This window comes from Pezoporus flaviventris, unplaced genomic scaffold (assembly GCF_033815535.1).
Source record: "Pezoporus flaviventris isolate CSIRO_AGI_PZ_B2104156 unplaced genomic scaffold, CSIRO_AGI_Pfla_v1 ptg000066l, whole genome shotgun sequence".
Lineage (NCBI taxonomy): Eukaryota > Metazoa > Chordata > Aves > Psittaciformes > Psittacidae > Pezoporus > Pezoporus flaviventris.
The window spans coordinates 12,267,575-12,289,534 of NW_026892614.1; the positions used below are offsets into that span (position 1 = coordinate 12,267,575).

The 21,960-nt window shown below is 40.6% G+C and overlaps 2 protein-coding genes across 2 annotated transcripts in view; both read right to left on the reverse strand.

The window, feature by feature from the left end:
- Positions 1-869: 869 nt before the first annotated feature.
- Positions 870-13,458, reverse strand: NTPCR (nucleoside-triphosphatase, cancer-related). The gene is made up of 5 exons (XM_061471263.1): positions 13,375-13,458; positions 9,526-9,688; positions 8,341-8,437; positions 5,418-5,627; positions 870-998 (listed from the first exon to the last, which is right to left on the reverse strand). The coding sequence occupies exons 1-5, from the start codon at positions 13,406-13,408 to the stop codon at positions 930-932; spliced, it is 573 nt and encodes a 190-aa protein (XP_061327247.1). The 5' UTR covers positions 13,409-13,458; the 3' UTR covers positions 870-929.
- A 4,826-nt stretch (positions 13,459-18,284) lies between these two features.
- MAP10 (microtubule associated protein 10) overlaps positions 18,285-21,960 on the reverse strand; it is a 57,740-nt gene continuing 54,064 nt past the window's right edge. Inside the window, exon 3 of the mRNA XM_061471264.1 lies at positions 18,285-18,380. Within this exon, the coding sequence (XP_061327248.1) occupies positions 18,342-18,380 (39 nt within the window). The 3' untranslated portion in view covers positions 18,285-18,341. The remainder of the gene's footprint in view (positions 18,381-21,960) is intronic.

Here is a 21,960-nt window from a genome sequence, read left to right on the forward strand (position 1 = left end):
GAATAAGAAAAAAATAACCCCACCAAACATAAGTATCAATAAACATAACAGACTGTAAAACCTATATAGACAAATGAGGTTATTTAATATACTATTAAGTCAAGCCTGACTTAATAAACTCTACCTGAAAACACAAGTTGAGATTTGACTGAACTTCATAGACTTGAAGATTTACATATGCAACTTTTTTAAGCAGGTGCAAGGCAGGACTGCCATCAGAAACTTGAAAATAAATCCAAAATGCAGCCCTCTTATCAACTACTCTCTGGGTTTACAGTACTTAGGACAGGGCAACACTGGTTATTTTTCCTTCTCATCCAGAATTTTGTTAATGTCACTTACTTAGGACTACAGGAAATTTCCTTGGAAGTTCTAGCAACTGGAAAGACTGGAGGGAAAGCATCTGCTTATTCCTTCTACCTCATTAATAGTCAGCACCCATGTTGAATCACATTTGGATACACATGAGCTGGGTCACTGGCAGCAAAGATATTTCTACATAAACCAGGCAGAGCACACATACATCTTGGGCAGGGCTCTGTTTTGTTACACCAGGTCCCAAGTTCCCCATACTGAATTGCTGTCCAGCAGAACATGTCACACCACACTCTGAAGGAACTAAGATGCTTTTGCATGGTGTAACTAGAATGAGAGTCGGACCCCCTGACTTCCAAATACCCAGATCAGAACAGGATATTAACTATGCATCTATTCAAATTTTTGATTGGATCAGCTTGTAAACTGAATAAACAAGAAGCCTGCTAGCTCATTTTCACATTTTAGAGCATTACCAGCTTTAACTTGCTTCCCTGAAGGCTCCAGTAAAGCCTCCAGGGACTAAAGCAGGAAGGACAGACTAGAACATCTGCAAAACCTTGTAACGTTTTGTTGAAATAAAAGCTTTAGTGTTTGTAGGCAACAAAATGTCTTCATTTTCTGCAGGATTCCACAGCTGCCAAGATGTCTTGAAAAATGCTGTTTCTGTTTTCTTTACTAACCTAGAGAAAGAGAAATTAAAACTGATGTAATTTGATGAATAACCTCTATATTAGTGTTTACTTCAAAAACAAACAAAGCAGAAATTCAAATGCATTTCTTTCTCAGTGAAGGAATGCTGAGTGTCAAACACCTGCCACCTTCTGCTACTGAGAACACAATAAGCTAAAGCCACAAACCTGCATATGTAATTGCACATTCAGTGATCTTTTTGATTTAATTACCCATGGTATTTTGCCGTATTATTCAGGGCTTGAATAACTAACAAGAATCACTCGAAGAACCAGCATGTTCTTTTGTCATTACTAGAAATCCTTTTCAATTACCAAACATAATTTTCCTGCTATGAAGTAGTTCTTACGCCTTCAGTACTTGAAAGGGTTGTGTCTATTAGGATGACAGAGCTAGTTAAAAACTTGTGTAATGAAAAAAAAATTAAAACAGGCTCAGTAGCACAACTCTAATCTGAGAAGCCTTAGCATTGCAGGATAGAAACACAGAGCTGGTGGGGGGTATAAATTACACCTTCTTGATAGACTGGTTACTGATACAGAGCCCAGTCACCCACAGTGCATTACTCAACCAAAACCTGGGGAGATGGCTGGGGTGATGAGAGGGTTAACAAGCAATTATGAAGTATCAGCAAAAGCCTCATTCTAAAAAGCCTAAGGAATTTTCCCAACTGTTCAGATCCCTGCAAAGAGGGCAGGAATAACTCAGACAAAGACAGATGAGCCAAAAAAAAAAAAGGGCATTCATTTTTTTGACAAAGTTTGAGAAATACTGCTTGATGAGGAAGGAGACACCACACTATGCATGGCATAAACCTCTCTACCAGCAAGGTTTCACTGCTTTCCTTGTAGCTGTATTTAAGATCGGATCAGACAGGTTTCCCTTCCATCCCTTCCAGTACCACAGTCAATTCTGAACAGGAGAAAGTATTACTGTTGTTGTTTTTATTATTACTAAATGGGAGCCTACTGCTATTTACAGCATTGAGACAGGATGCCTGGAAACTAACACCGTAAACCTACAGATGGTGGCCCTGCCTATGCCACCTGAATTCAAAGATTATCAACATGGGGCTGATGAAAAAGTGACATAAAAAAAAACCAACAATCAAACAAAAAAAGCCAACCAAACCCAAAGGAAGGAAAGGGAAGATCTGCCTGAAAATATTGCTCGTTTTATTAAGTATCATTCCAAGCCTATTGTAAGATAAACAGAAAACCCCATAATAACAAAGACAGCAAGACAACAAAGAATGAAACTGCTCTTCAATAAAGGTACTGAAAGACCTCAAGGTAAACAAGGCATAGAGCATAGATCAGCCAAACTCACTGCAAGTGTCCTGATATCCTGACTTCCAAAAGACCTTCTGAACATTTTATAGCTCTTCCCATTGTCTCAAAGCCAACAAAAACTATACAACATTTTAACTATCCCTTTTCCATACCTACATGCCAGAAGTCCAGTGAGACAGCATAGAGAAAGTGCCAAGTGCTGGGAAATTTTCACAACTCTTTTACAAAGGCTTTTTCATAGATAGAGGTCTCCTCTTAAGATCTGGAGACATTCAGTGCAGACAGCTTTTCTAGAGAGAACCAATCTCCCAATATCTGTATTGAATGCACAAACAGATGGGTACCTCTTTAGGCAGGGAGCTGAAAATAACTGTAGATGCTGCTTATTCTAAGCATTTAGGCAATTTGGAGGAAACTACCACCTAGACTCCAAGCAGGGAACAGTAGAGGACAAAAGGCTTTCTTCCCCAACTGTTAAGAGTACCATCTACGAAACCCCTCTTGTGCAATGTGTTCAAATGGAACCTTTTTCTTCTTCTGATCCATTTAGCTATTTATTTTCTTTCTTAAAAGGCATATGCAATCAAACTTCACTAATGGATTTCATGGAAGCAAAATTAATAGATGGGAAAATGGGAAAAAATGAGTATGTGCCAGCTGCTAAGGATAATCTGATCCTATTTATGACGCTGTCTGCAAAACTACACAGACTATATCATTACTTCTGCAGTGCTAAAAGAGCCTCTATAGTTTCACTGGAAAGTTTAGTTCTCAGCAAAATGGAACTGGGCAACAATGGAAAGAAATGTGTTAAATATCAGAGCTACTCTCATTAAGTGCTCTAAGCATAATAAATTAAACATTTGGGACCAAATCGTCAAAGGCTTTTAGGGCATCTGGGCCCATTTACACCAACTGAATGTGCTTTCAAGACAAAAGGGACTGTAAAACCCCAAACAGCTGTCTCTCTGCTCTTAGTGTCAAACATCAGAACTCTCCTCCTGACACTAAGAGAAGAATGACAAAACTCTACTAAGTTACTTGAGTGCAGCCTAACTCCTTATGAAGCGACAAAGCAGGCATAACTTTTTTGGAAGGCGGCCACCTACTTCTGCACACTTTGAGGCACCATAAAAGTTAGTAAGGAATTACTGACTATGAGCTTATTTGGACACTCCAGGTTCTCCCCAACCCACAGTCCTTGAAGAACACAGCTGGTGATTCAGTATTTACTTCAGCTAGTAACACCTCTGACTCCCCAGGGGCAGGTTCTGTTCCTACTCAGGCACACGTTTTAACCAGCTGGGAAAGAACATGTCTTGTGTCATTGGAGCAAGTGAGACAGATGCCCTCCTGCGTAAGACTTCAGCACAGCAGGTCTCTGCCACCTGGGAACTATTGCAGTCTGCCACACATTTCACACCCATGCTTTTGGCTAATGGATTCACCAGAAACTCTACTTAAACAGAGAAACCTGCACCTCAGAAGCATAAACAGGATGGCTCATTTCTGCAGTAAAGAACACACTGCTCCACTGACATTTACAGGAAGAGTTCCACTGGCTGCAGTCAGTATTTAAGAGAAAGGTGTATCAGCAGACTGATATAGCTAGCAACTTGGGGCTGAGTGGCATATGCCCTCAGAACACCACCTATAAAGGGAGACAGTAGAAGCCTCAAAAGCTTCCCTGAGAGCCAAATGCTGTTTTCTAGCACCGTGTTTCCTCCTCACACACTAGCACATTATTGTCTTGTCATGACTGCAGTGTAAGTACTGAACATCTGTTACTTTCAGGGAGGCATTATCCATTCCCTCTTCCCCAGTCATACCACTGTAAAGTAAGCCACATAAAATTCACATTCACATGCATCCCTGTTCAGCAGCCTAACAGCACACATAAGCTTATCAGTAGGAAACCTGGGGTTTTATCTCTGAAAGGAACAGTAAGAGCCGAATGCTTATGTGAGTAAAGGAATCTTGTCTCGTCTTTGCTCACAGGGTTGCTTTAGCACTTAATAGGCATTTAATTTAAAAAAAAACACAGAAATTGAAGATGATAATGTGACCACCAACAAAAAAAAAAGCTGAGGAACTTTTCCAAGCTCTACAGTTTCACGAGTCTCACTTTGAAAAGCAAAAAAGAAGTTGGAGGCTTTGCTTTCTCTGCAATAATTAAGATCATTCAATGCAAACTGTTGAGATAGTGTATTTTCCTTACTGATCCACTCGGATGAAAACTCTGACATGCATCTGATAAAGAACAGGCTGCAGCAGTATACTGCTCTACAGCATATTAACCCTGCTACTAAGCCAAGATGTTTACCTCCCACTTCCTGAATTTATAATTTATAGTTCAGTTTTGGATATATAGCCTTACTCTCTCCTACAAATAGTATACACTGAGTAGAAAAAGAAAACAAAAGAGTGGGGGTTGCATTTAGCTTGGTTTTGTGAAGCATCCAGGACATCTGCAGATGTTAAGGAAGCTTCACACATGTATTCCTGTGAACAGGCTACGTTTTGTTGTGGTTAAGTTTTTGAGAACCCCCCTGTAAGTGATCAGAAATGCACTTTGAGACCCTAATATTCTGAAAATTATGTCTGTAAAGTAACATGATGAATTCCAAAATTGATTCACTGACTCCATTTACAAGTGTCTGTCCTCTAGAAGTGACTTCTGCAAACTCCACTACATATTTTTTTCCCTTGAATATGATTACTAGTAAGACTTCTGCATGTTAGTCTAAAAAAGAAAGTAAGTTCAAAAATCTGATTGTACTTTGAAAGATTTAACACTCAGGAATAATGAATGCATACATGGCAATAATACTAGAGCAAGAAAACCTTTTAAAACAACTATATCATTACTTCTGCAGCCCCTCACAAGCAAAGCCAGCTGTGTAAGACTGCTATGGTAAGTGTCAAATGTAAGTTTTTTTTTCTTTTTTAATAAGGTGAACACCTGCCCATTAAGAATAAAACAGAAACTGAAAAACTCATTTCATATAAGCTACCCACAGCTATCAACTGGTAGTAACAACTGGTTCTTAAGCAGAGCAAAATACAAACCAGCAACCAAGAACAGAAGGCTCTTTAAGGGTACTAAATATTACTCACATTGAACACTTTAACATCTTTTCTATTTCTTATTTCTTCAACAAGATCCAGTGGCTTTCCCTTAGGTATTGGAATAGTTCCAAGCACCACAGTCCCTGAGCCAGTGAGTGTCTGACGAACAGCTTGAATAAAAGCCTGGCTGAAGAGTTCCATTTTACCAACCTCATCTATGACGCAGATTTTTTTCTCTGCATCACTGCTACGGTTTACCTGTGGAAAAGTGCATCAAGAGACTGTAAACAATACAGAACTTAGAACAAGTAACAGTAATAATTTCTATGCTAATAAAAGAAATAACTCCAAAAGAAATCAATTCAATTGTAATATAGGTGGAAATTGGAGAAGTCAAAGCTGCTGCTGGTGACAGACTTATAAATCTATCATTTCTATTTCAGCACAGATTTTTTGGAAAGATGAAAATATATATACAGCATAAAAGCTCACTACGATATGAAATATCCATAATATCAGTTTGCCTTCAAAGCAGAATTCTCACAGTGGTCCTACATGAGCTATCTGACAATTGTAAACTGCATGTTGTCTACTAGCAGCCATCAATCAATCTGAGGGACACCAATTTTTCAAACTTCACTCTTCCCATCAAATTATGCATTTAGAATAGATGAATATCCACACAAGTATTAAAAAAAATATAAAAGATTTGCATTAAACCTAGATTTGGAAATTTCTCTTCTTGTAGCTGGGTCAAATAATGGTCAAAACTAGCATGTCTCTCAAAACAACTGGCTTTCTTCTAAGCTATCTGGATAAGAACCAAGCTATTTCCAAGCCTCTCTCACATCAGAACACTCATCTTCCATTTCTTTGTCAAGATACAGCTCATTCTATAGTCCTACCATCCCCCTGGATTGCAGGATAGGCACCATACTAGCAACTGACCATATCTGTGGTTTGTTTGCTTTTTTCATAAAGTGAATACTGTGCCAAATAGCACTGTGCTGCAGAGTAGTGTGAGCAGCGGGGAAGTCTAAGAGAGAACTTAGGTGAATGCCACTGGAGAAAAGGCAATTTGGAAAGCAGAGGAACTTTTCATCAGAAAAGGAAGTGCACTGCCTACCCTCTCTTGGTAAAAGTAACCTTGAAATGTACTCCATCACTTACAGAAGTGAGGAGGAAATCAACTCAAGCCAAAACATCACCGTAGATTCATGAATATATACCAATACCAGACATATCACACAGAACATAAAAAAGAAGGAAAAAAAGAAATCAAAATATTTTCCCCTGTGAAGGCAAAGTATTTGTTTCTGGGAAAGTGGAAGAAGTGTATAACATGCATCCTAAAATCTTTTCAAGCTAAGTCTCTGCTGAGTAGCTGTTTTATCTAAAATCCTTTTATAGATCAGTGAGCTAAAAAGCCAATACTAGTCACTAGGTCACACATTGAGAAACAGAACATTTTGCTTTGAAAAAAATATCCTCAGTCCTGCCTGGTAAAGTTTTCATATCTGACAGATTATCCACTGTAGGATCTATCCCTGTTCTTACTGCAGTGAATGAGATCCAAGCCTTGTGAGCTGAACCTGTCCTGAAGACTAAATGGGAAAATGACCACTCTGTGCTGCTCTCTGATCAAACCAGACCATACCTATGACTCTCCTGCCCTCTTTCTTCGTCACTTCTTGTTTCTGTTCTATGATATTCCTCACTCTCCTCAACTTCCATTTTGTGCCACTTACATGCATGACTGCATTCCCACAAAACTGATAACTGATTAACAGCACTTTCAATGACAAAGCCAATTAACAACCAGAAAAACTCAACAGTGCTAACACCCTTCTACAGCAAGATCACTACTGGACTTGACATACAATCAGTAAAAGGATTCTGAGTACAGTGCTGGCTTAATGAAGTCTGTTTTATCAAACTCTATTTCCTAACATAGTACATCAAGTTACAGTGAAATTAAATAAATGAAAATATGCCCCATTTTATTCATATTTCCTTTCTTCCCTGCCCCAAACATTTCTGCTTCCCTGCTCTCAGACTTTAATGTTCCTTCACAAAACCAAGAATCAGGTCTTCAATCTTATTCTTGCTCCTTGCACCTCTGGTTGTTGGTTTTTTTTTTATTCTTTCAAAGTTCAAATAAAAAGTCTCTTCTTCCTTGGCCCCTTGAGCTTTGGCAGAGCAGAAAAATCACAATACGATCTTTTTAGTAGTGCAGTTCAGCAGCTGCTGCACACTGTTTATGATATATGCCAAAACCAGATCTGTTCTTGTTTAATTTTGGAGAGGTAAAAGGTAGGAGTGAGAGAGAGGAAGGAGAAGGCAAAAGGCCAGAATAAAATGTCAGGAGAAAGATAGGAAAAAGACTGTGTAGAAAGTCTTGTTACAGTCAGACCACTCCTTGTGCAGCAGACTAATTATCAGGCTGCTATTATCAGTTAAAACCTACCACTCTGCAGGTACTTACACAGTGGTAATCAAAAGTAACCAGTGGATTCAAGAAACAAATGTTTCTACTGGAAGAAGATGGGAATTGGAACAAGAGGGGAAAAAAGGGCTGTAAAGAGCAGCAACAAAGGCCTTTTTCTTTCACTCACTGATTCCACCCAGTTCTGTGCAGTAGAAACTCATGTATTTTGTTTGCTTTCCAATATGCAAGACAGTAGCATTGGAAGAAACTTCCTATCAGCCATCTCTCAGGCTGAGGAGGTCCTGCTCACAGAGTGATGTCAGATCAGGAATGAGTGGTAACTGTAATCTCCCCAAACACCATGTTAAGCACAAAAGAGCAAGTCAGATTTGCCCCTCCAGCTTCCTGATGTCAATTGGAATAAGCGATACCAAAGAAATAGGCCATTTATTAATACCTAAAACTAGCGCTCTAGAAGGGCCTTCCAATAACACTGGTTATCATAAAGCATCATTTTTTCAGCAGCTTTGATAGAATACTCACATTTCTCAGCATAGGTAGAACCAACTGCTCAAATGAAACAACATCTACAATATACTGTCCGACCCGACATTCACGTCTTGAAGCAGAAGAATCAGAACTGAATTTGAAAAAAGGAGATACACAATTCCTTTTAAGTAATGAGTTTAATGAAAATTCACTGCAGTCATTTCAAGTGGATTTATGAGAAGTTATCCTAATAAGTCAGATCCCCTTAATTCTTCTAAGGAAAGCAAAGAAACTCTGTAAATCATTCATTAAGTCACATTGCGTCAAGCACACTATCAGGTAATAAATACAGGATAAGCTACCTTCACAACTATGCAAACTCCAATTTGAACAGTGTAAGGAAGGACAATGGGATCTAAAAGCCAGAAGGTATATTTACAGTGAAATCAAAGTACATGCCTTCAGTTCAGATCTTTGAATTTGGTGACACTACAGACACAGAAGTAGCCCAAATCCCAGTATGGGCTGCAAAACCCCTAAACAATCTCAGAAAAATATTCAGTTTGCCTCTGCTGCATCACACTATCGTATGCAAACTTCCTTTATTACCAACATGCAAATTATTTAGTAATATCACCTATGTCTGAGGGAGATGCTAGTGACACACCTGGACCTAGACTACATTTTGCACAAGGCACGAAAGGCTAAGTCAAACAGGAGAGACTGTGAGCCCCTCTGCCCTTCAAGAGGCCCCTACTCTTAGTGGGCATCCAAAGCTCTTTCTTACCTAAAATTCACATATGGGTTTGGTGGGTCAGTCAGTGGCTCTGGAAAACAATGTTATATGCAATTTCTTTTTTATTTTCCACTTCTGTCTCTATAAATTAACTTGTGGAAAAAAATATGTTCCTCCTTGCCTATAAAAAGTTATTTCTGTAAACCAAGAGCCTTGGCCTCACAATAAAAGGCTCGGCAGTGCTTCCTTCCTATCTGGTGTAAAATAAGCAGTAAGAAAGAACACCCTTCCCTAGTACATTTTCAGTATTTCATTACGCAGTAGAAACACTGTCTACATACACAATATAGGTGTCCTGGCTGATACAAGAACTGAACAAAGAACTTGACCATAAAAGCAATATGTGTGCTGGAAATCCCCTGTTGAAAGAGCACTTAACATGCCAACAGGCTAGAGCAGAAGCATAAAACAATAGCCACTTGCAGTTATTAAAATCTCAGTACCTGACTCTAGATAATGGTCCTCGTTTTCCAGACAAAGTGACAACATCAAAACCTGTTCTCCTGCCACCTTCTCTAACTTCCTCTGTGTAAAATCCGTCAATGGAAGTGCCTGCGGATTTTAGAGCTTGAGTGACTTTCTGGATCAAAGTAGTCTTTCCAACCCCTAAAAATGAAAAAACAAAAAGCACACAGCATTAATCTTCTACACTAAAATCCCATTTTTAAGCACCACAGTAATGATTCAGTTCACCAGAAGCATTGATTACTTTCTGAAGTTTGCAAATTGCTTTTTTAAAATGGTAGGAAAGAATAGAAGCATCTTTTAAAGTTCATCCTGTACCAACACTGTAATATTTTATTAGCCTTTAAGAAGTGCGTCTACAGTGAAGTCATAACAGAATGGTACAAATATTCCAGACTACCACTGAACTTTTTATCTTAGATAGCACATGGTCAAGCCACAAAGCTTGCCCCACGGCAGGTAAATACACAAAATCCATACTTCTACACAACTGATACTCAAGCTAGCTGGAAGACTGACTGATGCATCTCCCTTTCTACCACTGCTGTTCACTACTCTTTAAAAACATAGCTGAATTTATCCCTCGCTCATAAAGTCAAGGCTAACTGCTATTACCAGAAGCCTACCTAACACAAAGGACACACTACCTCTACTGATGTCCTAGAAATTGGAAGCACCCAGCGCCCCTGAGATCAGGTCCTACATGGCAAAAAGTATTTCCAATAAGAAACATGCTTCTTATGCTAACTGAAGCACGAGGTTTTGACTAGATATAGGGAAAAGCTTTTTTTATCATGAAGACAATCAAGCCAAGGGACAGGCTGCCCAGAGAAGCTATGTAGTCTTCAGGTTCTTTGCAGTTTTCAAGTCTTGACTAGATAAAGCCTTGAACAACCTGGTCTGGCCTCACAGCTGACCCTCTTTTACATGTCCTGAGGTCCCTTCTCACATGAATTATCCTGTGTACCTATTTTCATACCCTGACACAGATCCTTAAAACCCTGGCCACCAGATGTTTACTGGCACAGTCTGATGGACCTTCTACGGTGTGAACATCGGCCATGTTCCAGACACCCTCTTTTACCACAAATGATCTATTTTTTTCTCCTTTACGATTGCACACATACTTCCCTTGACAATCTCCTTTTAAACTCAACTTTATCACCTCACACAAAATTTAGTGCTATCACTTAACTTTTAATAATTGCTGTAAAAAAGTCAGAAGATATAAAACATCCTGCAGAATAAACCTTCAAATTCCTGGAGACAAGGCATATAGACCAAATGTAAGGTGCCCAATGGTGCGAACAGATGGCATTTTAACATGTACATACCAAATTCCTTGCTTAAGTTTTAAGCACATTTAGGACCTACTTTCTTAGTAGTATCAATAACAAAATGTTCTGTGGCTTCAAGGGCACCTGGTCAAACCATTAAGCCAACTTTTCAGAACTGAAGCCAAAGGGATTCCTGGCATTTGAACAACAATAAAATGACAAGTGTGGCACTGTCGGTATCTACCATCTTTCTGAGGCCTTGTCTCTATAAGCAAATTCATACTAATCTGGCTAAGTAAATCTGCCATCTCTACTTTTGTTCACTCAATAAATTGCCAAAGAAAGCTAAAATGATTCAAACTAAGTTTAAGAAAGCTTAAAATTCTACAGTTAGCTAATCAAAACAGTACATTCCATTTCAGTTAAATGAACAGAGACAAGGCCTGAACAAGCCTTCCTGGAAGGCTGCCTTCATTCAAGCGGACAGAAAGACAGAATGATGGTGGTGGAATGTACTGCTATCTCAGCCTAGCAGAGCAATTAATTCTAAGTTAATCCCAGACAAGACAGGCATTGGCAAAAGGTTCACTGAAAGGATAATTAAGCCCACTGTTTTACTTCCAGACATAAAAGAAAGCTTTGCAGTTAAAGAAAGCTTTGCAGTTATAGTAACTGGCTTATTTATCAAACATTTAGCTGAATCCTCATAACTACATCCCACAAACTACTCCACCACTTCAATCAAGGTCCGCCTACTTGGGATACCAATTATTACCTATGATGATGGCTTGACTTCACGAACAAAGGTTTAGGAAGGGCTTTACCCATGCTTACTACAAGCCTGCTTATGATTAAAAAGGCCAATGTGGTACAGGCAAATCCAGTTGCAAAAATCACAGCAAAAGGTCTCCTTAGGTGGTACAGGTGAGGCATGATTCTTTCTACATTGTCTTTTCTCCTCGAGACTAATTCTGCTTGTGTTCCCAAAGGAGACAACAGCATTACATATGGTGTGCCTCCAAGTCTCCCAGTTGGAGGCCAAGGTGGTCGTCAATATGGCCAAGGCTGAGGTATTGTTTCAGGGAGTCCTTGTATCTCCTCTTTGGGACACTTCTCTTGCGGCAACCGGTGGCGAGTTCACCGTAAAACACAATCTTAGGGAAGTGGTGATCCTCCATCCTGGAGACGTGCCCTGCCCTGCCCAGCGCAGCTGCGATTTCAGCAATACGGCCTTGTTATAAAAACCTAAAATCGCCAATCTGTTTTAATTGGGTTTTATTATAATTAATATCAAGAGGCAATAAGCAAGCAGCGCTGGGTGCTCCAGGGAGTCTCCGCTCCACCTGAGACGCACGAGGGGAACTTCTGGGGATAGTCTCTTATACTTTTCGGTCTTGGGTTTCAGCCAATCCTGTTGTCTTCTTTTCCCAGGCTTCTTGGGTTTCAGTCAATCCTGTTGTCTTCTTTTCCAGGGCTTTTCCTCCTGTTGCTGGGGTCTTGCCTCCGGGTGAAGAAATATCTTAGAAAGGTTACTAAATGTCTTGGTAATGCATTAACAGGAAGATGTCTATCACAAGTCTGACCGCCATCTTAGCCCCCATAAATTCCACTCCTTATGCGTTTATTTGTTCAGCGCACAGATTTCACAACGTTCTGTAACAGGACATATCTCTAAGTTACCTACCCCCCCCCCCCCCCCTTTTCTAAGAACATTCATGCAATTTAAACAATGAACAAAACATTTCTGTGCACAATACTGCGGTCGACCCAAGGGAATTATTCCCTTGTTTCCTCTTCCTCCTCACTGTCGTATTGACAGGGACACTTCTCATACCCTTTGCACATAGCACAATGATCACAAGGGACTCCATCTCCACACAAAGTGCAGTGATCACTAGGACCCCTGAGCTGCTGACACGAATCACTCTGATGTAGCTCACAGCCTCGATACTGGATAACTGAGCATTATTTAGGGTGAAAGTGCTAAACTGCTATAATTAAGTTCCAGAAAAGGTGAGCGCTCAGAAATGTGTCCTGGTCGCAGTTTAACTCAAGCAAGTTAGCTGTCCAGGAGTTGTTTTTTTTGTTTTTTTCCCTAACATCGAACTGCTGAAGCCAAACACAAATCAGAAGCATCCAGAAACCTACATGACATGGGATCAGACACGGAGCCGAAATGGACTTTGATTACGAGCGAATTAACGAATGCAGCAGCTCCGACCTCCACCTGCAATACTCAGGGAGTGGAGCAGCTACAGGCCTACACACCGGCAGCCGGAGTTGCATGGCAGGCAGCTGCTGGGCCCGGTTGCCGCAGAAGGGGCCCCGTTGCACTCTGGGCCGATACTAAGGTCCACCAGCAGGTGCCTTCCCTTAGCTATAAGGGCTTTGCAGCCCCGCAAGTAACAGTGCGGGCCGGGCCGATCCGAGCCAAACCAAACCAGGCCAGGCCAGGCCACGCCAGGCCAGGCCCCCGGGCAGCCCCTGCGGCGGGAGCGCCCCCCCCCCCGCCGCCACTCCCGTTCCCCAAGCTCCTGCTGCCCCCGTTACCTGGGGGTCCCGTAAGAAAAACGTGCTTGGACATGGCGAAAGCCACAAAACACGCTCCACCTTCTCCGCACCAGACGCGGCCCGGCTGGCGGGAGTGACGCGCTGCACCGCCCCTCGCTCCGCCCCCGGCCCGCCTAGAAGCTGCCGCCGCCGCTTTTTGCTCACGGGGTGGAGTCGATTGTGTTGAGGCGCAGTGGGGCGGTTGCGGTTGACCAGCGCCGAGTTCGGCCATCAGTACACGTTGCACCTCAGCACCACATCGGCACCCTGAGAGGTGCCCGCCGCGAGTCACTGTACCGGGGGTGCCTGGTACGGCGATTCCTGTGGCCCTGGGTTGCAGCGCCTAGGATGGGGTTTACGTGCTAAGCTCGGACAGCTGCTGAGGAGACCCTGGCTTTCCCCATGGAGACGCTGGAGCAGCCAGCGTGCGCCGGCGGGCCGAGTCTTCCCGCCCCGAAGGGCCACAGGGCTCCGACGCTCGACGCTGAGGGTTGACGGGGCCTGCCCAGCCTGTGGCAGGCTCGGAGGCGTGGCCGGGAGACGGGCTGCTGCTGTGGTGCTTCGCAGGAGGTGGACGTTGATTTAGGTTAGGGGAGAAGGGGAAAAACCAATTAGTTTACTAAATGTGGGTCAGCATTTTCTTTATCGAGTCAGCCTGACCTGTTCAGTTTCTGACCATGTTAAGAAAGCTCTCTGTAGAGAGCAGTAAACAATGTGCACCAGGATGCAGCAAACCAGTCAATTAAAAGATGAAGGGGCTGTCTGATACTTAAGTGCAGACAGCAAACGTAACTAGGATGCTAATATGCAACTAGGGGACTGTTATGAAGCTGAGCGAATAGGGTTACAAATGAGAAGGCTTGGCAGGTTTAACAAAGACACTGACAGATACCTGTCTGCATTCCAAAACATCGTATGCATGTGGCCCTCTGTATTTGTTTAGGCTTGGGTGATGGGGAGCTGTAAAACACCAGGGAAAAGGATTTCTCTGTGGAAGGCTGAAATGCACAGGTTGAAGTCTGGGTGAGGTGATGTCCTACCACTGAAATGTGCTGATCCCTGCCTGGCCATAAGCAACAAAACGGTTACCCAAAAATACTGAGGTATGGAAGGGGTACATCCTGGTTGTTGCTTGCTTCAGCTTGAATGGATCTCTTAAGGTTCAGCGCATCCTTGTCTGGCTTTCATTTTCAGTAATTTCCCAAGGATTTATAGGTTGTTAATCATTTTCACAAAGTCAGTATCCTTGTCAGCCAGATGAAATCCATAGATCAGGAAGCAGAGTGTACATCTCAGTAGACAGGTATTTCCATCTATTGAACAAAATATTTTTGATGCATATGTCACATATGGCCACTCTTCTTTGCATTGTTTTTTATTCCTAGCAGGATGAAGAGCAACCCTCTTTTAGTGATGTGCATCTTTAAATATACAATACTTTCAGGGCATCTAGGATCAGTGTAGAACAGTGGGTCACCTAAAAATGTGAAGGATGCAATCAGCTATTTCACTGCATAATAAGAGTACCTTGTACCACTATGGTGCTGGCTTCTGAGGAAAGCAGAAGTCTCTTTCAGTCTCAAGTTATGCTCCAGTTAAGGGTCAACACCCTCATGAGGTAGAAATTATCATCGCCACTTTCAGAAGGAGAAATTGCAACAAAGTGGTGTTATGAGGTAGAGTTAATAAATTACACCTTTGATCCCCTTGGTGGGATGCAGAATCAGAGCTGATGCCTAGGATCCCAAGATAATACAGAGAGTATGGAAGCTTGCCAGTAGGAAATGTAAAGAGGATGCTTAGAAACACTCCCTGCCTAGCCTTAAATCTAGTGCAATGTTTCAGGATGATAGGAATATTTCTCTTTAGCTGGGATAGATAAATCAGAACTTTCTACAGCTGCTCTATTGTTGGAGGTGAAGCACTTCTGCTTTATGTAATAGGCTACCATTTAGTCAAATAGTAGGAAACGTACATCCTTTTCAACTGCAGCCTCAAGGGAGTTGAAATCTATATTGTCCATTTGCCAGGAGAGTATCATAGAATTATAGAATAGTTAGGGTTGGAAATAAGCAAATTCACAGGCTCTTCCTATTAAGGCTGAGACATGGTACAGACACAAATCCAAGCTGATTGGGCCGCACAGAGCACAGTTAAGGTGTTAATGTAGAGGAGGGAAGACCTAGTTTCTGCCTTCTGCAGCATTGTACAGTCACGTATTACATGATCCATATGCTTTTGTTTTATATAAAAGTTGGGGCATCATCAGAAGAAAAATTTAAGACCGGGGTTGTTTGTATCGTAGTTTACAACATCCATACCTTTCTTTGGCCTAACTGCTTCACTGTGTCTGGCCAGGAGTCAACTCAGAGGGGAGATCATAATTCGGAATTCTTGTTTGCCTGTTCTCTGCTTTCACCAATAACTGGATTTAGTTAATATATGATTCTCTTACATAATGACTTTTATTCCTCATTTCACATGAGTAGTATGGAAACTGTTTCATGCTTAAATAATTAATGAAAAAAATTGACAAGTCTGGCATCCCTCTTGGGGAGCAGGAAGGTAGAGAGGTAAAAAAGACAGCTTCCCATGTCATCTAAAATGAAAACTCTGTTTTCCTAGTTTACATTCCAGTACTTTATGGTTTTTTCAGGAGCAATGAACTTGTGATGTTTACTTACAGCTTCCTGCAGGTGTCTGTCAGGCATCTTTAATGCAAAGAAAGAACCACAGAAAAGACCTGCATTACTTACTACTAACACAAGACTACTAACACAAGAACAACACTTTCTAACTGTCTACTTCACCTTTACCCTGAACTTACTGTGTAGAGCTTACTGTAATTGATTTTACAGGTAGGTTTTTTTTATATAATATTAAATTATTGGCTGGTTGCCCAGGCAGGCCACATAAAGAGATCCAGACCATATTGTTTTGTTTGACATAGAGCTTTAGTAGATATTATAAATTAACCTTTAATTTTCAGAAGCACATGTGGAGAATTATAGGGCTATCACTACTGTTTGACAAAGACCCTGATTTTTGGTACCATATTTGGAGAACCATTACATCCTGTTTCCAGATACAGGACTCTGACACTTATGTTTTTATGTGGCTAAAACTTTGGTCTTGCAAACAAACGTTTCAGTAAAGTAGTCTCAGCATCAAGGATTAAATTAGCATTCCACTTTGATTTCCATTGTAACTTGTACCATAAAATGTTCTCTCCTTCTGGATGTACTGCCAAGGTTAAAGTAGTTTAAATGCACTGAAACCAGGAAATAGTTATGCCAGTTGTGCTTCATAGAGTTTTCCTGTTAAGAGGACCTTATGCTTGCTAAATGAATTGGAAGTTTTACGATATGTTGTCAAAGATTTCCTATTCAAGTTTGTTCCCTTTGATATGTTTACTTTATAATCTAGTGACCACACAGAATGTGCACTTTGCTCAAGAAGCATGAGCTGCAGTGTGCAAATTGTCTTCTGTATAGCTATGTGCTATAACCAGTAGTCTTTGGAGTTAGCCTTTGTGCTCTCCTAGTGATGGGATTTTTACATTCTTGGCTAGAGATGGTTAGCTGAAATAAGTAGAAAAGCACATACACTGGAAGTCTGGAAAAGGAAAAATAAACAACACAGGTTTTACTCCTTTTAGGATGAGGAGAGAAGAACCCAGCTTTTCCTCTTCTAACATGGGTAACTTAATGAGAGGTCATTTATTCCTAAAAGGTTTTCAGCTAAAAATATTTTCCTGTCCAAGTACCTAGACTCTGGCTTTGGTAGGAGACAGTTGGTTAACTAATTCAACTGATGCTGAATTAAACTGTATAGTTGGGCAAGGACATGCACAAAGTATTTACAAAAGTCTGGTGCTTGGAAAAGACCTTTTCTGGAATACCAGGGCTAGGCTGTGATTCTGAGTGACCTGTGGAGACCTTGGAAGAAGCTGCCAATCATTGTTACAAACTGTTGATTAAGCCCTAGGGAAGCCTGTATTGCTGGATGTTCACTAAAAAAAGACTTGGATAAAGTCCTAGATCTTTATGTTGAATGGGGTAAAATTAATTAACTACAACTTTCCAGACCACTGACTAAGAAAAGAGACCATTTATATTTATGGTATTCCCTAGAGTAGAAGCTGGAAGGAATGAGAGTGTAATCTACCGTCTTTGATGTGCACCCTCAACTGGGCAGTAGTTTACATTTCAGCATTCTGCCTCAAGGAAGGCTCAGTACATTGCTACGGTTTTAGCTCTTGGTTTATCTGGTGTTAGGTTTATTTTGTTGTTGCTTCTTGTTTGTTTTTTTTTGGTTGGTTTTTTTGGTTGTTTTTTTTTTGATGGTAGGTGTGCGGGTGGGGGTTTTGGTGGGTTGTTTTTTTTTTGGTGGGGGGTTGTTTGGTTTTTTTTGTTGTTGGTTTGGTTTGGTTGGTTGGTTGGTTTGGTTTGTTGTTTGTTTGGGTTTTTTTTTCCCACATGGGGGAGGGAATGGTTAGGTTGAAACCCTTTTCTTGTTCTCTAGCTGAATGTGTCTTTTTGATTCATGGTATCTCAAGTTTGTACAGCATTTTATTGCATTAGGATAGGGAAGTACACTTCATTTTTTAAAAGAGATTTAATTTTAGAGATTTCCTGACTTTGTTCTTGTTTTCACTTGCAGAGAATGCTTCTGCTCACAGATAGTGGGGCTAACTGTATACCACTGGCCATCTACTGATAATAATGATGGTATTTCTGATGTGACTTTGTTTTGGCTGTGGAGTAATCACGTCGTCAGCAGGTGTCTAAGAATAAGCACTTAGCATCTACAGCCTGCCAGTCTGTAATCTTAAACTTCCATGAGAGATAAGCCATTAGCTGCATGCAGGGCCTTCTCTAGATGAAAACTGTGGTACTCCCACTGTCAGTGACTTACCTATGAATCTTTTGTGTGTGGTTCATGCAGTAGAAATCCTTTATGTTCCATCAGTTGTTGTGTTCCCAGAACAGAATTTCCTGTATTTCCTGAAAATACAGACATAAATTATATCAAATGTTACAGATACCCTCTATGTGGAAGTTGGAGAATATTTGTGAAATTGAATTTACTATTGTAAACAGGGACCAACCAACCTTCAAAGGATGTCGTACTCTGTCTCTACCAGCATGGACCTCTGGGGCAATTGCAGCCAATTTAGAGAGAGGAAAAATATAAAAAATCTAGTAAGTTGGTGTACATGGTTTTGAGCACACATCTGGATATGAGAGGAATGCCCTTATAATGGTCTGAAGGGAATTATGAAGCATAAACAGGATTCTTATTAGGCAGGAGAGAAGCCACATAGAGCTCAACCCGTAGCATAAATCCGTAGGAAATCAGGTTTTATTGTTGCCATTCTTGATGAAACAGCTTGCTTGTTTGCTCTTTTCAGTAATCTCCCACCTCCTACTTCTTCAAAAAGAAAATGGTCTTCTTGAAACCATATAACATTTTGTATGGTACTCATATTTTTAATAGAATTAGCGAGAATCATTCACTCTGTAAAAAAAAATCTCCAGCTTGGTTTGTTATGGGATGAGAAAAATGTTAATCTGTTATTTTGACATACTTACCTTCAAGTTTCAAATTTCAGCTGAATTCTCCTGTGCATTAGATGTCAGTGGAATAATCTGTAATTGATGAAGAACTTCATTGCAATAGAGAACAAATTTTCATATTCCTAATTTTTTTCATGTGGTGTTCTTAACATGTAACAGTTTTGTCAAGAAAATGTCATTCTTATGATTGTTGGTTTACATAGACAGGAACGTAAGTGAATTTCTGTACTACTTTGAGTGACAGCTGGCAGAGTGCTTGGTACAAGCTGCTATATGGGAACAAGGGCACCAGGCAGTAATTCCTGTAAGGAAGTTCAATCAGAGAAACCATAGGATGAAGTGAATACAGAAATCCCAGGAAGTGAAGCAAATTATCTCCCACTGGGACTTAATCTTCTCATATGCAGTAAAAAAAAAATAAAAATACCCAAAGTTAACAGGTGTGAATACTGAAGAGAATCCAAAGAAAAGCTAACAGTCTGACAAGCTGTAGATGTGTATCTGCAGTTAGAAGAATGTAATTTTCAGACTTTTTTTTTCTCAGATATGCTCCCTTTTATGATTAACAGCTTGTATGCATAAAGGATGCAGTGGTAAGCCCTGCAGTATACACTTGTCCTGGTGGACAAGTGTAAAGATGTCTTCCTGTCCAGGAAGGTCTTCATTTCTCTTTAGTATCCACACAGAAGAGGAAATACGGAGTGATCATGTAGGCTGTTAAGAGTTGCTGAATCTGATAGCTTTAGGGAGGAAAGGCTGCTCCTGTTCCATGTTCCCCTATTCAACTAGTAGCGAGACGGAGCATGTATTCCCAACAGACACATACTCACACGCAGTGTATGTACTTATATATATATACACACATGATTGTCCATATAGATCAATGCCAAGAGAAAACACAGCATAAATAGCAGCAATGGATTCATCCCGTTCACCTCTTTGGGTGATCATTGTGAAAACCCTTTAATAGAAACTACAGGTATGTGTATACACACAATATGGTTCCATCCAGAAGCTGGCCTTAGGCACTCCGTCTGTCCAGTAGCTGGCTCCTGAGTTTCAGTTGCTGGAGCTGGATGTACAAGCCCCTGAGTCTTGCAGCCCCACTCCAGTTGCTGCTAACTCAGACCCTCTTGTGTACACACACATACACACAAACACAGACACACTCAGACAGGCGTACTATGGCTCCTTCAGGAACAGGCCATAGACTTTCAGTCTGTCCAGTAGCTAGCCCTGGATCCTCTTGTCTTCAGTTGCCTTATGCACAAACACATAAATGCAAACAAGTCTCTCACCTGACCCACAGATTTTACAGTGTCTCCAGGAGCTGATTTGCCTGCCAGTGTGCCTCTGTGCTCCTTTGTGTGCATGGAGCCTTTAATCACAACTGAACAGATGAGGTGAGAAGACAAGGTTTTTTTCTGCCCTCATAAAGCGTTTATAAAGAGACAATACAGTCTATCCCGCCCCTTGCTAGGTGAAATGTCTTCAATCCTTCATAAGTGGGCAAAAGGATCCAATGTCCTGCCCCAATGGCTGGATCTGCAGGTAGTGCAGTGCTTTACTGTCATTCAGGTTTGGTTGCAAAACTATACCATGCCTGGTTTGCTGGGACTCTGCATATTTACAATTAATTGCATTCTTTCCCCCAACATCTGTCATTTCATTGCTAGTCATTCTGTATCATGAAGTACTTCTGTAACTCTTGCCATTCAGCTTTTGTTCTTCCCTATCTTGAATAATTTAGCGTCAGCAGCAAGCCTTTTACTTTACTGTCCACTCTTCTTTATATAATTTGTGATGAAGTTGAAATAGCCCCTAGTGTAGATCCAGATGGAAACATTGTGAAAAAGTCCATTTACCTAACATTTTCTTTCTTGTATTTTATGCAGTTAATTACCCACAATAAGATTATTCCATGGCAGTTTGGCTCTTCAAAAACCTTATGTGAATGGCCTTTTCAAAGGCTTTTGGAAACCCAAATGGACTTTGTCAGATTATCTGTTTCCATGTGTTACAACAAAATCCAGGAGATCTGCGAAACAACTGGTTTCTTGCCAGGACCAGACACCACATTCTTACAAGAAGTTTCCAGACTTTCTCAGGCACCTAGTATCACATTTGGTTTTTAAATTAGTTACTAATTTCAAAAGTTATTAAGTCTCAAGAAATGGAGAGACAGCATTGCTACAAAATCGAATTTCCCTAAACCAGAAAGTTTCTGATTTTTCCAGCCTTACTCACATTAGTAATACATTGAAATGCTTTCAGTTAGATTTTATTATCCAGAAGGGTATTGATCAGTATAAATGGAGTTGGCAGAAGGTTCCATAAATTGATTTCTTTTTCTTTTGTATATTCTGTTTGGGTTAAAAACTTTTGATCATTCAGTGTGAGCAGAGACCATTATATATATCTTGTTATTATCTGAGTTATAACAGATGAACTATTACCCACTCTTTCTGTGTGAAGCCTAATACATTCTGGTTGTTTGAGGGTTTATGTTTTAGAAAACTGTCCAAGTGGGATGGTGAAGTATCTACCAACACATTTCAATAAAATATTCCAGTAGTTAATTACCTTCATTTACAATTTGCATTTTGCTTCCTGTTCAGATTTTTTTAGCTTCCTGTTCAGATTTTTTTAGCTTTGCTTTTCAACCACTGAATCTTGTTATGTCTTTGTCTGTTTAATTAAAGAAGCAGGATGCTGTTCTACTAATTTGATACTATGTGTGCTTATATTTATGTCAATATCAAAGAAATGCCTGTACGTTTCTCTTGCTACATCTTCCCCATCACCTTAGTAGTTAGTTTAAGGGAGATCCTGTACCCCTGCTCTTGTTATAAGAACAAACACGTTTTCTCAAGAAAATTCAGTAACTGGTAGTTACTTTTTTATTACTCTTTTTCTACCAAGAGAAGAACAAAGGAAAGAAATTCTGCATGCTCAATAAATTTCTCTTAGTGCCACCTGTGGTTTTGCCCAGCCACAATGAGGAAGG

Coding starts and splice junctions, on each gene's coding strand:
- NTPCR (XM_061471263.1), bottom strand. CDS start 13,408: ATGTCCAAGCACGTTTTTCTTACGGGACCCCCAG. Junction 9,689..13,374: donor TTTTCTTACGGGACCCCCAG/GTAACGGGGGCA, acceptor TTTCATTTTTAG/GGGTTGGAAAGACTACTTTG. Junction 8,438..9,525: donor GGACCATTATCTAGAGTCAG/GTACTGAGATTT, acceptor TTTCAAATTCAG/TTCTGATTCTTCTGCTTCAA.